General features: G+C 51.1%; 1 protein-coding gene across 3 annotated transcripts in view; it reads left to right on the forward strand.

The window, feature by feature from the left end:
* Nucleotides 1-12,507, forward strand: part of PEMT (phosphatidylethanolamine N-methyltransferase) — a 46,737-nt gene that overhangs the window by 2,517 nt on the left and 31,713 nt on the right. For all 3 annotated transcript variants that reach the window (XM_054080631.1, XM_054080630.1, XM_054080629.1), the window contains exon 2: nt 910-1,017. In XM_054080631.1, the coding sequence (XP_053936606.1) occupies nt 925-1,017 (93 nt within the window). In that variant the 5' untranslated portion in view covers nt 910-924. The remainder of the gene's footprint in view (nt 1-909; nt 1,018-12,507) is intronic.

Consider the following 12,507-nt stretch of genomic DNA (forward strand, 5'->3'; position numbering starts at 1 on the left):
TTTTCAAGCCTTTCCTGTCCCCTGGCATCTGAAGGACTTGCAAACACAGCTGTCTTTGGGAAGCAGAATCCTTCCATGTCTCGCTGTTGTCTTGATTTTGATTCAAGTGAGGGAGGGGCTCAGGCTGGGCTGTTTTGTCTTTTGTTTGCAAAGTTTTGGGCCAAAAAAAAAAGGTACTGGCTGTTCTTCATCCAATTACCAGTGCAGGAAGAGGGGGCGGGAGGGAGAAGCAGCAGGGCTTACAGCACATAAAAATGCTGACAATGTCAAGGAGCCATCCTGGGAAAAACATCTCTGTCTTAAAAAGAGAAAAGGGGAAAACCAGCAAGCTTTAAGGGCTTGTTGTTGTTCTTGTCACTAAGAAGTCTTTTGCAGCCTCTTACAATGCAAATTCATCCTCCCTCACTGTGGAGTGGGTTTGCATCTCTCTTGCTGTATGGAAGGCAAGTTTGAGGCTGACACAGTTCATTACCTGGAGTTTCTATGCACACCAGCATCCCTGGGACATCCTCTGTCCCTGGGGACACCGAAGCACTGTGAAATGGTGCTCCCTTTCTTGTGGCTTTTAGATATGCTTGGATTAGCAGCTGCCCCATAGGGCTGGTGCTTGTCCCCGCAGCGGCAGGGTCCTCGCAGCACCTCTGTCCTTAAACACAGGGTTCCCTGAGAGCCTGGTGCCTCCGGGATGAAGGGGGAGACAGCTTGGAGGAGACCCATCCCTTTTCTTGGCTTTGCACCCTGACGTAGTGCTTTGCAAGCTGTAACAACGCCTTTCTTGGGGCCATTAAAAGATTTGTCCGCTCTCACAGGGCAGCTGATGTGTTTGGTTTGAGATGGAGTGACCCATTTTCGATCCCAGGACCCCTTGCGGGAACCTGCACCCCCAGTAACTGGCTTTCCTCCCTCCAGGTGGATGTGACAGCCATGGTGCAGCTCTTCGGCTACATAGATGTGACTGACTCTGGCTTCATTGCGGCTGTCCTCTCCATCGCCTTCAACCCGCTCTTCTGGAATGTGGTAAGAGCCGCCTGCGTGCTGGCCACCCTATTATTTTTAGCCTTCCTTTTCCAGCTACAGGGGGATCTCCTACTGGTGGAAAATCCTCTTCTGGGAAAGTCTGCTGGGCCAGGTGGAGCGAGCAGTACCCAGTTATGGGGCGTTGGAGGTGGGTGAGCACGGACCTGTGCTGCAGAGAGAGCTCCTGAGACTGAGGGGGGCTGTGACGGGTGTCACAGAGGAGGTGAAGGCATGGAATGCAGAAGGAACTAGGAGCCAAGCTCAGGAGAGAGGACAAAGCATTCAAACCCATCCTTCAGCCATCTCCTGCTGCACCTCCCACCCCAGCAGCCAGGCACTGGTCGCCACTGGGACAGCATAAATGACATTAACCCGCGGTGGTGGGCTGCAGTGGATACACTGCCTGCTGCCTTCCCTTTGGATATTTTGGCAGCTGATTGTGTGGGTGACAGAAAGCAAAAGCATTCAGCCAAAAGTTAAACTGAAGTTGTGCCCCCTCTGTTGTGCTGAAGGTCTGGCAAAGAGCTGCAGAGCTGGCAGCAAGCCTGCCCTAGGCAGGAGCAGGGGTACCCGTGCAGGGGTGATGCTCGCTGTCTCTGTAGGGGCCATAGCACTTCAGGAACCAGGACTGGGTGAGCCTCTGCTGCCCGTTACCACTGCGGTTTGCTGTGAGAATCATTGCCAGCCCCATTTTGGAAAGCAGGCAGACTCCCACCCCACAGCAGCCTCGGCAGCGCAGCTGAGGTGTAGGGTGAAACCACCTCCCCACGAGCGCTTATAGGAACACAATGTCATCTCAGCCCAAATTCCCAAAACCACCCGCCAAACCTCCCAGCAGGATTTCTCACCCTGGGAAAGTCTCCTTAAAAAGGCCTTGTTTTCCAGAGGGGGAGGATTCAGCTCCCTCTGAGCGTGGGGGGCTCTTGAGCTTGTCTCACACTGGGCTTTGGAAAAGTGAGGCTCTCCTGGCTGTGAGTCACTTTGGAAACCTCTGTCAGAGCTCTTTGTTGCAGCCTCCCTAATTTTTCATGCAACTCATTATTAAAAAGTCTCACGGTGTCTGAAATGTGAGCTAGAATATGCCACATTATTTCGACTGTGGAGTCATCATTTAGCATAAAGAATCAATGAATAAGAAGATTCAGGATGTGGTCTCTGGTAGGAGAGACCAGCTCCAGCGAGAAACTGCATAAAAGGGAGAGAAAAAAGTACTTTATTAGCATCTGCAGCGACGCCTGTGACTCGTGGGATGCCTACAGCTTGGGAAATAGTGTTGCTTTTTCGATCCAGAATTTGGCTGCTGTTAAAGTACAGGGAAAGCTGATGTAATGGCAGGAAGTTCATCGCACTGCGTGGCTGCTGTCCCCTTCCAGTGTTTGAAAAGCATTTCTGTGTGCAGCAGGTGGCACTGCAAGCAAGACACGCAGGGCCTGCGCTGGGCAGTTGAAGGCATCTCTGCATAGGTTTGCAGTCAGCAGCCTCAGCTGGGGTCTTGGTGGAAGGCTCCAGGGAGGTGAGCGTGGCACTGGGTATTCGCACGGCTGCAATGGGCTGGGTGGCTCTCGCAGTCCGTGTGCCTCCATCCATACCCTTGCCCTGCCCAGGCCCCTGGGCATCTCCTTAGCATTTTCAGGCTTTCAGTCCTGATGTATGGCTCACAGCAGGCATTGCTAGAAGGCTTTTTGCAGGGAGGCTGTGGTACCTGCAGCCCTGAGCAAGCCCCTGTTGTCAGGTGCATTTTGGCCATCCCTGGATTTTCCTTGACTGGCTTCCTTTACCTCCTCCCCATCCTTTTTTTTTTTTTCTGTGTAATCAGCATCCCTGCTTGTACCCAGCCAGCAGCTCCTCTTTCTTTCTCCCCATCCCTGCACAGGCTCTCTTTGTCTTTTGCTATTTGAGTTCCTTCCCAGCAGCTGAAATTGCTTCTGCATCTGAATTACTTTGGGCTTGCAAGAGCTTTAGTGCAAAGCCTGGACTTCTGTGCAGTGCCAAGCACTCTCTGCTCTTCGTGCTTAATAAGTAATGTGGGACCCTGGTCAAAACTCCTCCTGTGCATGAAATTCCTGATTTGGGTAGAAATTGGGTGGGGATCCATTGATTTAGTTCAGTGTCTTAATTCCCTGTTTCTGCTGAACTCCAGCCAGATCTGCCTCTTGCAAAGTTTGGCACCGGCTTGTCCTTGCTGTGTAGTGTCTCTGAATAAATATGTGGAGGGGAAACCCCAGCTCCGTGCGTGCTCGGCTGATGGAGAGGCGCATCTCGAGGCCTCGGGTGTAGCAAGCTCTCAGCAGTCAGGGGGTGTTCACCCTGGTAAGCACCAGGCTTGTGTCTTTGGGACAAAACTGGCCAGATTTGGGTTTGAAGCACAAGCTCTGAAGGCAGTGGAGGAGTGTGGCTCCTGGAAAAAAACCTGATGCTCATCCAGTCGATTTATCTGCTTCAGTTAAGAGAGCAATTTAGAGGACCAGAGCCTGAGTGAGGCAATTTGCACAACTCCAGCCGGGCTGTGCTGATGCTCCCTCCTGTTCTCCACAGGGGAGAAAAGCTCCCTGAAAAAAGCCTCAGTACTCCCAATTCTTACCCTCCTCCCTGCAAGGATGTGTCAGGGGGCACCGTGACTGTCCCCTTTGGGGTTGCTTGCTGCATTTCCCTACCAGACCCAGGGCTCGCACCTCTTTTCTGCTTCCCTTACTCAATGCCAATTAAAATCCCACCCATCCCCGCATGGCTCCCACGTTACGTTATCTGTAGCACAGCTTGGATATGTTCCTGCACTATTCTCTTGTTTTCCCTTTTCCTTTTTTCTCTCTCTCCTCCCCATGCTGTCTCTGCTTTCCCACCTGCTGTGGCTGTTACGAAAGGAGCTGCTGACTGCCGTGGATCCCCCATGGGGCAGGGTGCAGGCAGGGCCCCACAAGGCAGCAGCAAAGCTGTTTTGGGGATGATATCGCTTAAAACTCCTTAAGGATGTTCAGCACATCTGGGAGACCTGAGCCACTGTGGGGCTGTTGAAGACACCCGGCAAAGAGTAGGCACATTGCTGGAGCCGTACCGTAAGACATTAATGAGGTCAGAGTGGTAGAAACTTCAATAAATCCCATCTGTGTTTGGAAAGCAGCAGGACGATGGGAGGAACTTCCCATTCCTTAGTAACTAAGGAGGGTATTAAATAACAGCTCCTTGGGGACAGGCATTTTCAAGCCGGGAGAGGCAGATAACCTGCATGCGGCAGGCTTTAAAGAGCTCCCTGAGCCTTGGCATACGGGGAGTTTCTAGAAAGCTGGAAGGTTTCTGACACTCTCAACTGCACACAAGCAAGTGGCGTAGCCGTGAGCCAAGTAGTCTGACGTCCGTCACCATGCAAGTGCGTTTCAAGTGGGGAGGGCATCCATCAGCAGCCCTTTTCTTGATTTGAGCCTCTTAAAAATTTACGGCTGGCGTCACAGACTGTTTTAGAAATGGCACATCTTCAGCTGCCACCTGAGAGCCTTCTCCTCCCGTCACCTCCCGTGACCCCCTCGAGACACCCATGCATCTTGCAGGAGTCTGCGGGGCGAATCCTCCAATGTCACGAACAGGCTTAGCGTAGTTTAGTATGATTTTAAAGAGAACAGTCCAAAAATCAGACAAACATGATTTTATCCTTCAAGGTTACAGCTTTTCCTGTTCATGGTAACAAGATCTGTGTTCTAGGCTTCTGTCGAGTGTTTAAACTGCGTGAGGTTTTGATTAAAGAAGGAGTTGCACAGGGACTTGGGCTGACAACGCCTGGCTCCTGATGGATGCGTATCTCTTGGTTCGTTTATTTTTAATTTCCCATGCTTTTCTCCTTTGGAGACTAGAGGAGTCTGCCAAGTGGATAAGAAGTGCTTGTGCTGCTGGGAAGGGGGAGTTTTTAGGCACTGACAGCCCAATTTGGCCTACCTCTGACCACTTCTTGCTAAACTCGGCGGAAGGAGCTTGGCCCAAACCCTCCCCACGCTGCTGGGAAGCAGCCGGGAGCTCAGGAGCTGTTGGGGTTTAAACCTCAGTGAGCGAAACTCTCAGAAACCTGCGGGGGGCAGGAATCATGGAATCATAGAATCACTAGGTTGGAAAAGACCACCAGGATCATCGAATCCAACCTTTCCTATCAACCACTAAACCATGACCCTGAGTACCTCATCTACCCGTCTTTTAAATACCTCCAGGGAAGGTGACTCCACCACCCCCCTGTGCAGCCTCTGCCAGTGCCCAATGACCCTTTCCGTGAAAAATTTTTTTCTTATGTCCAGCCTGAACCTCCCCTGGCGGAGCTTGAGGCCATTCCCCCTTGTCCTGTCCCCTGTCACTTGGGAGAAGAGCCCATCTCCCTCCTCTCCACAACCTCCTTTCAGGTAGTTGTAGAGAGCAATAAGGTCTTCCCTCAGCCTCCTCTTCTCCAGGCTAAACACCCCCAGCTCTCTCAGCCACTCCTCATAAGACTTGTTCTCCAGCCCCTTCACCAGCTTTGTTGCTCTTCTCTGGACACGCTCCAGAGCCTCAACATCCTTTTTGTAGTGAAGGGCCCAGAACTGAACACAGTATTCGAGGTGTGGTCTCAAGAGGGAGAATAACCTCCCTGGACCTGCTGGTTGTGCCGTTTCTGATACAAGCCAAGATGCCATTGGCCGTCTTGGCCACCTGGGCACACTGCTGGCTCATGTTCAGCCGCTGTCAATCAACACCTCCAGGTCATTCTCTTCCAGGCAGCTCTCCAGCCACTCTTCCCCTTGTCTGTAGCTGCACAGGGTTGTTGTGCCCCAAGTGCAGGACCCGGCATTTGGCCTTGTTAAACCTCATCCCACTGGTCTCAGCCCAGCGGTCCAGCCTGTCCAGATCCCTTTGAAAAGCCTCCCTGCCCTCCGTCAGATCGACGCTTCCACCCGGCTTAGTATCATCTGCAAACTTATTTAGGGTATATTCGATCCCCTCATCCAGTTCATTGATAAAGACATTGAACAGGACTGGACCCAGCACTGAGAGGAAATGCCCGATTCTGGGGGCTTTCGGCATCTCTCATGGTCTGTTTTACAGAAGGGAGGGATTGAGCAGTGGCTCAATGGCAGTGTCTTAGCGTGTCGTTGGGGAAAGGAAGCTGCAGGGTATGAAATGGCTGTGAGGGGTTGGGGCTGGAGCAGCAGGCAGGGCTACACCCTCATTTGCTGAAGTTTACAGCGCTGGGAGATGAATCACTGAGCAGGTGATTTAATAGTCTTTTCTGGCCTTAAAACTCTGCAAATGTGCAAGGGTTGGGATAGTTCAGCCAGGAGAAGGGAAAGCTCTGGGGAGACCTTAGAGCAGCTTTCAGTACTGAAAGGGGCTCCAGGAAAGCTGGTGAGGGGCTCTTGATCATGGAGTGCAGGGATAGGATGAGGAGGAATGGTTTTAAGCTGAAAGAGGGGAGATTGAGATGAGATTGTGGGAACAAATTATTTGCAGTGAGGGTGGGAAGGCCCCACCAGTGAAGTGGTGGCTGCCCCATCCCTGGGAGTGTCCAAGGCCAGGTTGGATGGGGCTTGGAGCCCCTGATCCAGTGGGAGGTGTCCCTGCCTACAGCAGAGGGGTAGAACTGGATGGGCTTTGAGGTCCCTTCCAACCCAAACCATTCCCTGATTTTATGTTTCTATGAGTTTTGTGGACTCCCCCGCAAACCTCTGCCTGCCTACAGCTGTGGGCAAGAGGAGCAAAACAGCCCTAAGCCGTCTTCTGGAAAGTGCTTTTAGATCCCATCGTAGAAGCCACGGCACAGCGACGATAATTATCTGCTTATAACAGATGCTAGATCAATAGCAAGGCTTCAAGCTACGCTGCAAGGCAATTGACTGCAGAAAGCGTTTCTTTATTGGGGTAAAGCTGGGCATGCAGCGAGGCTCGGATTCGCTCTTACATCTCCGGCCTTAAAATGTCACCACAGCTCTGATGCCTTTCATCCTTTGTGCAGGGAGAGAACGCACATTATTCGTAATTGGACTCTCTACCAGGCAGCAATCGGCGTTTTCATTTCCTACAATGCCTGAGAAAGAGCGAGGATTTGCTTTTTTTCCCCCTTTCCTCCCCCAAACAGCATTTATTGGCAATTTTATTCCGAGTGACTTGGTAACGCTTCCCACTCAGGCAGCAAGGGCTTTGCAGCGATGCTGTAACGTGTGCCGTGAGCAGACGGCATCGATTCTCCAGCCGTCTCATAACAGAGTTCTTGGCCAGGTGTGTAACGCTGCGCCTGTTTGCCTCCTAAATTTAGCTTTTCCAGCGTGTCAGCGCTGCTGTGAGCCACATAACAGGCACCAAAACTGGGTCGCATCCTCGACGCAATTAGGAGCGCTGTCACCTTGAGGAAGAGCCACATCCTTCATCCCACCACTGCTTCCCTGTAGCCTCCCAGCTAGGGATGGTGGTGGCTTCATCTATAATAAATCCTCTTCAAGAAGCTGTGCAATATCCTTTTACGATGTCTTTGTGGGCAGAGCTGCCTGCAGCAGGGGAGATCATGGAGCCCAGCACGGCCAGGCAGCTGTGAGACGGGATGTTTCGTCCATGTACGAAGCCAGACAGGGTCTCAGCCCTCAGGGCTCCGATCATTCAGGCCACCGTGCTGGTACCTGCCAAGACAGGGTGTGCTTGGGCAGCTGAGCTTTTTCCGTGACCATTCCTAGCGTGAATCTGGGATGCAGCTGGTGTGCGACGTGCCTGCTCGGTGTTTCTCTAAACCGAGGTCAGGATCTGACTCTCACCTCACAGTCCCCTATGGATCACGGCCAAGCTGACCCAAAAAGCAACCTACTTTTTTTTAGTTTCTGCAGAACGCTTCTCTAGAAACTCAGGGTGTTTGTTGTGTATACTGGACTTCTCTTGTTTAGTGTTTTAAAAATAAACCGTGGGCTGCTGGCAGCGCTGCTGGAAAAAGTCAGCACACACACAAAAGATGAAAAATCCCTTTAAGCCAAGGGTCTTGTTTCCAGGTGCATCAGAGGATTGTCTGTAGACTCTAGGAGCTGTGAGAGACCCTTTCCTCTTTGTCCCACTCCATCCCTGTCCTGTTATGCTGCTGCTAAACGCTTCCTTCTGCTGCTGAGGTCCTGCACAAAGATGTGTGTTGATGAAATGGCAAATTTATGACCACCTGCATCCCCTGAGACAGGGTGAAAATTGCAGCTGGAGGCAAAAAAAAAAAGTAGTAGGATCTACCTTGGGGCTGGGAGCTCCTGGAGCTCCATGTGGGGAAACCCATTGCCTCCCCTGGGACGTTGGCTGTCCGGAGGCCAGATGGGTTGCGTGCCTGCTGCTTTTGTAGATATGAGCTGGATATTTTCTGGCTATGCTGTGGCGCAGAGCATTTATTAGAAGCCTGCTCAATTCCCAGAAGGATGGGATCTCCCAAAATAGGCTGCTTTTAGGAAGAAATGCAGAAACACGCAATCTTCTGGGTGCTCTTGGGAGGTTACTTCCGTATAACCCACTGCGTGGCTTCCATCATGAAGCAGTTGCATCTCCTCCATGCCTGGAGACTTGTGACGTGGACGGAGGCCTTGATATTTTGTGGCAGATCCATCTTACGGCGGGCCGGTGCACACAGGGTTGGCACCGTAAGAAAATGCTTCGTTCTTTTCTCTATTTTCTCCCCTTTTGATGAACTCCAAGGGGACACTTAATCTCCAGTTGCTCATGTGGCAGTGGGAAATGGATGGTAAAGTAGATCAGTAAATCAGTAAAGCAAACCTCTCTTCTGTCTTCCACCTATTGTGTCCCCAATGACACGAGTAGCTGGAAATGGCACTTGGCAGGAGCATTCCACATCCCAGCTCTCTCGAGTGTGAAACCAGATAGTCCAGTAGCCTGATCACAGCAGCGCTTGCTGGTCACCGCTTTGTGGTAAACATTAGAACCCTTGTCTCAGTTAAAGCAGACAAATATCTGCACTCCCCCCACGGCTGCCCACCTGCCTCAGCTCCCTTCTACCCCTCATTCTAAGGCATTCTGACAAAGATTTAAAACCCCCACGCCCTTCCCTGGGGAGAAGCGATGGGTTTTGGAAGCTGATGCTGATGTGGTAGCTTGGTGGAGGATGTGAGCTGTGGATACAGAGCCTGCCTGGGCGGTGGCTTGGGTTGATGCGTCGCAGCAGGATGGAAGGAGCAGTGCTCGAAGCTGCTCAGAGCAAGGGGCTCCTCCCATCCATGGACAGGCCGAGAGAGTTGGGGTTGTTCAGCCTGGAGAAGAGAAGACTCTGAGGAGGTCTTAGAGTATCTGAAGGGGCTACAAGAAAGCTGGGGATGGACTGTTTATAAAGGCTTGTAGTGATAGGATGAGGGGAAATGGGTATAAACTGGAGAGGGGCAGATTTAGACTGGACGTAAGGAGCAATTTCTTCACCATGAGGGTGGTGAGGCCCTGGCCCAGGTTGCCCAGGGAAGCTGTGGCTGCCCCATCCCTGGAGGTGTTCAAGGCCAGGTTGGATGGGGCTTGGAGCAACCTGATCCAGTGGGAGGTGTCCCTGCCCTTGGCAGGAGATTGGAACTGGATGATCTTTAAGTTCCCTTCTAACCCAAACTATTCTATGATTCTATGATTTCGGAGGTGATGCCAAGACAAGGAAAGAGCTGTGGAGCCACTGCCTAGTTTTCCTTTTCCATGCCAAGCCAGCTGAACCTCTGTGCTTGCTTATGTGCAGGAAAAAGGGGGCAGCTTTCTTAGAAAATCAGGAATTTGGTTGCCAGAAAAGCTGGAAGCCCCGGGCGTGTGGACGAGCACGTGCATTCATCAGACTCCCCCAATCTCCCAGGGTCAGGAAGAGGAAGGCTGGTGGGAGTTCTTGATTTTCTCATGTGTCACTGAAATCACGAACCCCGGTGGTGTATTAACTAGTCGTCTGGATTTAACAATATCATGCTTCGTTTTTTTTCCTTGCAAACGCTTTTTTGTTTCCTCTCTTTCCTCCTCCAGACCAGGGATGATGCAGCCGTGGGCTTGTTCCGCAGGTCGGGACGTGTGAGCTGCCGCTTTGTCTGGCTGAAGGGTTTTCACTTGCTGTCTGTGTAGGCACAATCATTTTTGGTGTGATCCTTTTTGTGCTTTTGGGAAGAAGAAGCAGCTGTGATCAGCTCGCACCCCTGAAGTGGGTGAAATGGAGATGGGTTTTAGCAATTTTCTCTGCCTTCGGCTGTCGCGGGGAAGCCTGACCGTCAGGGCTCACAGAACACCTTTGTCACCTCCTTTGTGCAGTGGGAGGTTTGCTCATTATCTGGTTTGCGCTTTGGTTATAAAAGAAGCTGTAATTATAGCAGCTCCTTGCCATAAAAGCACAAAGATATTTTCAGGGAAGAAAAATGTACATACAACTTTTATGATCCTTTACAGCACTCCTTCTGCCTACTTTTCTCACCTCCTGTCCTTTCTCCAGCATCAGCTCTGTGCCCGCCTGCTGCTCAGCGTGACCGCCTCTGGCTCTGTAATTGCGATGGAAGTGCCTGTTTTAGAAGGGAAGAGTTGAGCATCCTCCTCATCAGTCTTGTTGGGTGAAGACAAGAGGGACCTCAAATCCCCCCATGTAGTCGGATGTTCCTGTTCCTGCCTTTTGCCTCACAGCTGAGTTTTCTGCAGCGAGTCCAACTCAGATATTGTTATGTCTGCAAAATCCTGGGAAGGCTTTTGGGCTGGGAAAAAGAGCCCTGTCCATCTGTCTGTGACTGCAGTGTACAATGAGTAAATACCAAATCAGATCACCTTGGGGCATTCATAGCTGTGCTTCTTAAAAGCTGAGTGACCTCAGACGAGATACAGTATTTTTAGCTGCGAAGCATTCCTATTAAGTACCCTTTCCTGTTTATTTTCACCAGGACATTGTTTTAATGACTGCCGAGTTACTCATTTGATTCCCAAGGCTGGAGAGCAGCAATGAATTAGTTTCATTTCAAGACTTTGTCGTGCAATCATTTTCCAGAGATTAATGTACTCGGAAGCTAAAGCAAAAGCATTGCCCAGCTGAGGAACATTGCTTTCCTCCCTGTACCTATCAGGCGTTGTCCCCTGGTGTGGATGCGTGGCAATCCTTAGCTGGAAGGACTTGCTCAGCCTCCCCCATCCACCTTCGTGCAGGGCTCTGGTGAAAATGCATGGAGCAAAAGTCCTCTAAGAGGGTTGGAGCAGTGCGTGAAGCGCTCGTACGTGCATCTCAGCACTGGGCTTTGAGGATGCAGAAGGGGGAAGAGGCTCCCCTGGGGTGCAGACCACTGAGTCAAGAATGCTCAATTATTCGCCCGGCTTTTGGGTTAGATTTCTTGTATTGAACAAGTACCGTGGGGCACGTGGTTCCACCCATCAACGCCCACAGGACCCCCGGTGATAACACCGGCAAGACCAAGGGGTTTGATCATTGTGTTTAACCCTTCAGATTGTTATTACTTGTTGTGCCGCGCCGTTTGAACATCTCATCCCTGAGGAGAGGAGAACAGAGCGCGCGGCTGCCCGTGTTACATAAAGATCAAATTGTCCCTCTCTATTGTTGGCCACCGGGACGACAGCAGCATCGCAAACATGCGTGTCCTCGGTGCTGTGGGAAATGTTCCCAGGGGAGGCTTAACACTGAGCGTGGAACGTGATATGTCGGGCAGCAAGAGAACGGGAGGCCCTCCAGCCAAAATCAGCGCTCCTCCAAGCACAGCTGGTGCATCCAGTACCTCTTTCCAACGAACTCTCACTCCTCTGTGAAGGAGTATTAGATTTCTCTTGCATTTTGTGCTCTGCGAGGTGGATTTATTCTTTTCTCTCCCCGTCCCCCCCTCCCATCGCAGCCCCTGGGGGAGCAGTGAGTGAGTACATGCTGTCCAGAGGATGGGTATGTTGGGAGTCCTTATTAGCAGACTTATTCCAGGGAATTAAACCCTAATTTCACAAAAGGGCAGCAAGAGAGCGGTTGTGGCTCTGTGAGAAGCTGAGCCGGCGTTGTGTGTTGTTTGCAAACGGCACAAAAAGTACTGGTCCGAGACTGCTGGTCCTGGTCAGTGGGGTATTACAACCAAAAGAATAATTGTTGTGTTTCTTTTCTACTTAAAACAAAAATTACAAAGTACAAGGAAACCAGCCACGTCTCCTCTACTGTTCTGTCACTTGTGCCTCCATTTGGTTTGTTTTTGTTTTCAGGCAGGGCTTTAGAATGTTCCTAATCATCTTCCACTTCACCTTCTAGCAACCCCGCTGCAAAATGTGCCTCTGCGACACCCGTCATTGTTTCTCCCTGAATTAATTGTTGTGTGTAATTGCGACCTGCTGCAGGATGCTGTCTTGCTCTATTAAAAAGAGAGATGCTAATGAAGAACATTGGGTACCATATTATGGGAGAGCAAGGCTGGACTCGCTGGGATGTGTACTTGGCGTACTGTTATTGCCAGCTCGGGCAGAAATGCTGTTTCTGTCTCTCATCAGTCACTGGCTAATGATTGTAATTTTTACTTGCTGAGAAACTCTGGATATAAT

Source organism: Cuculus canorus, chromosome 15 (assembly GCF_017976375.1).
Source record: "Cuculus canorus isolate bCucCan1 chromosome 15, bCucCan1.pri, whole genome shotgun sequence".
Lineage (NCBI taxonomy): Eukaryota > Metazoa > Chordata > Aves > Cuculiformes > Cuculidae > Cuculus > Cuculus canorus.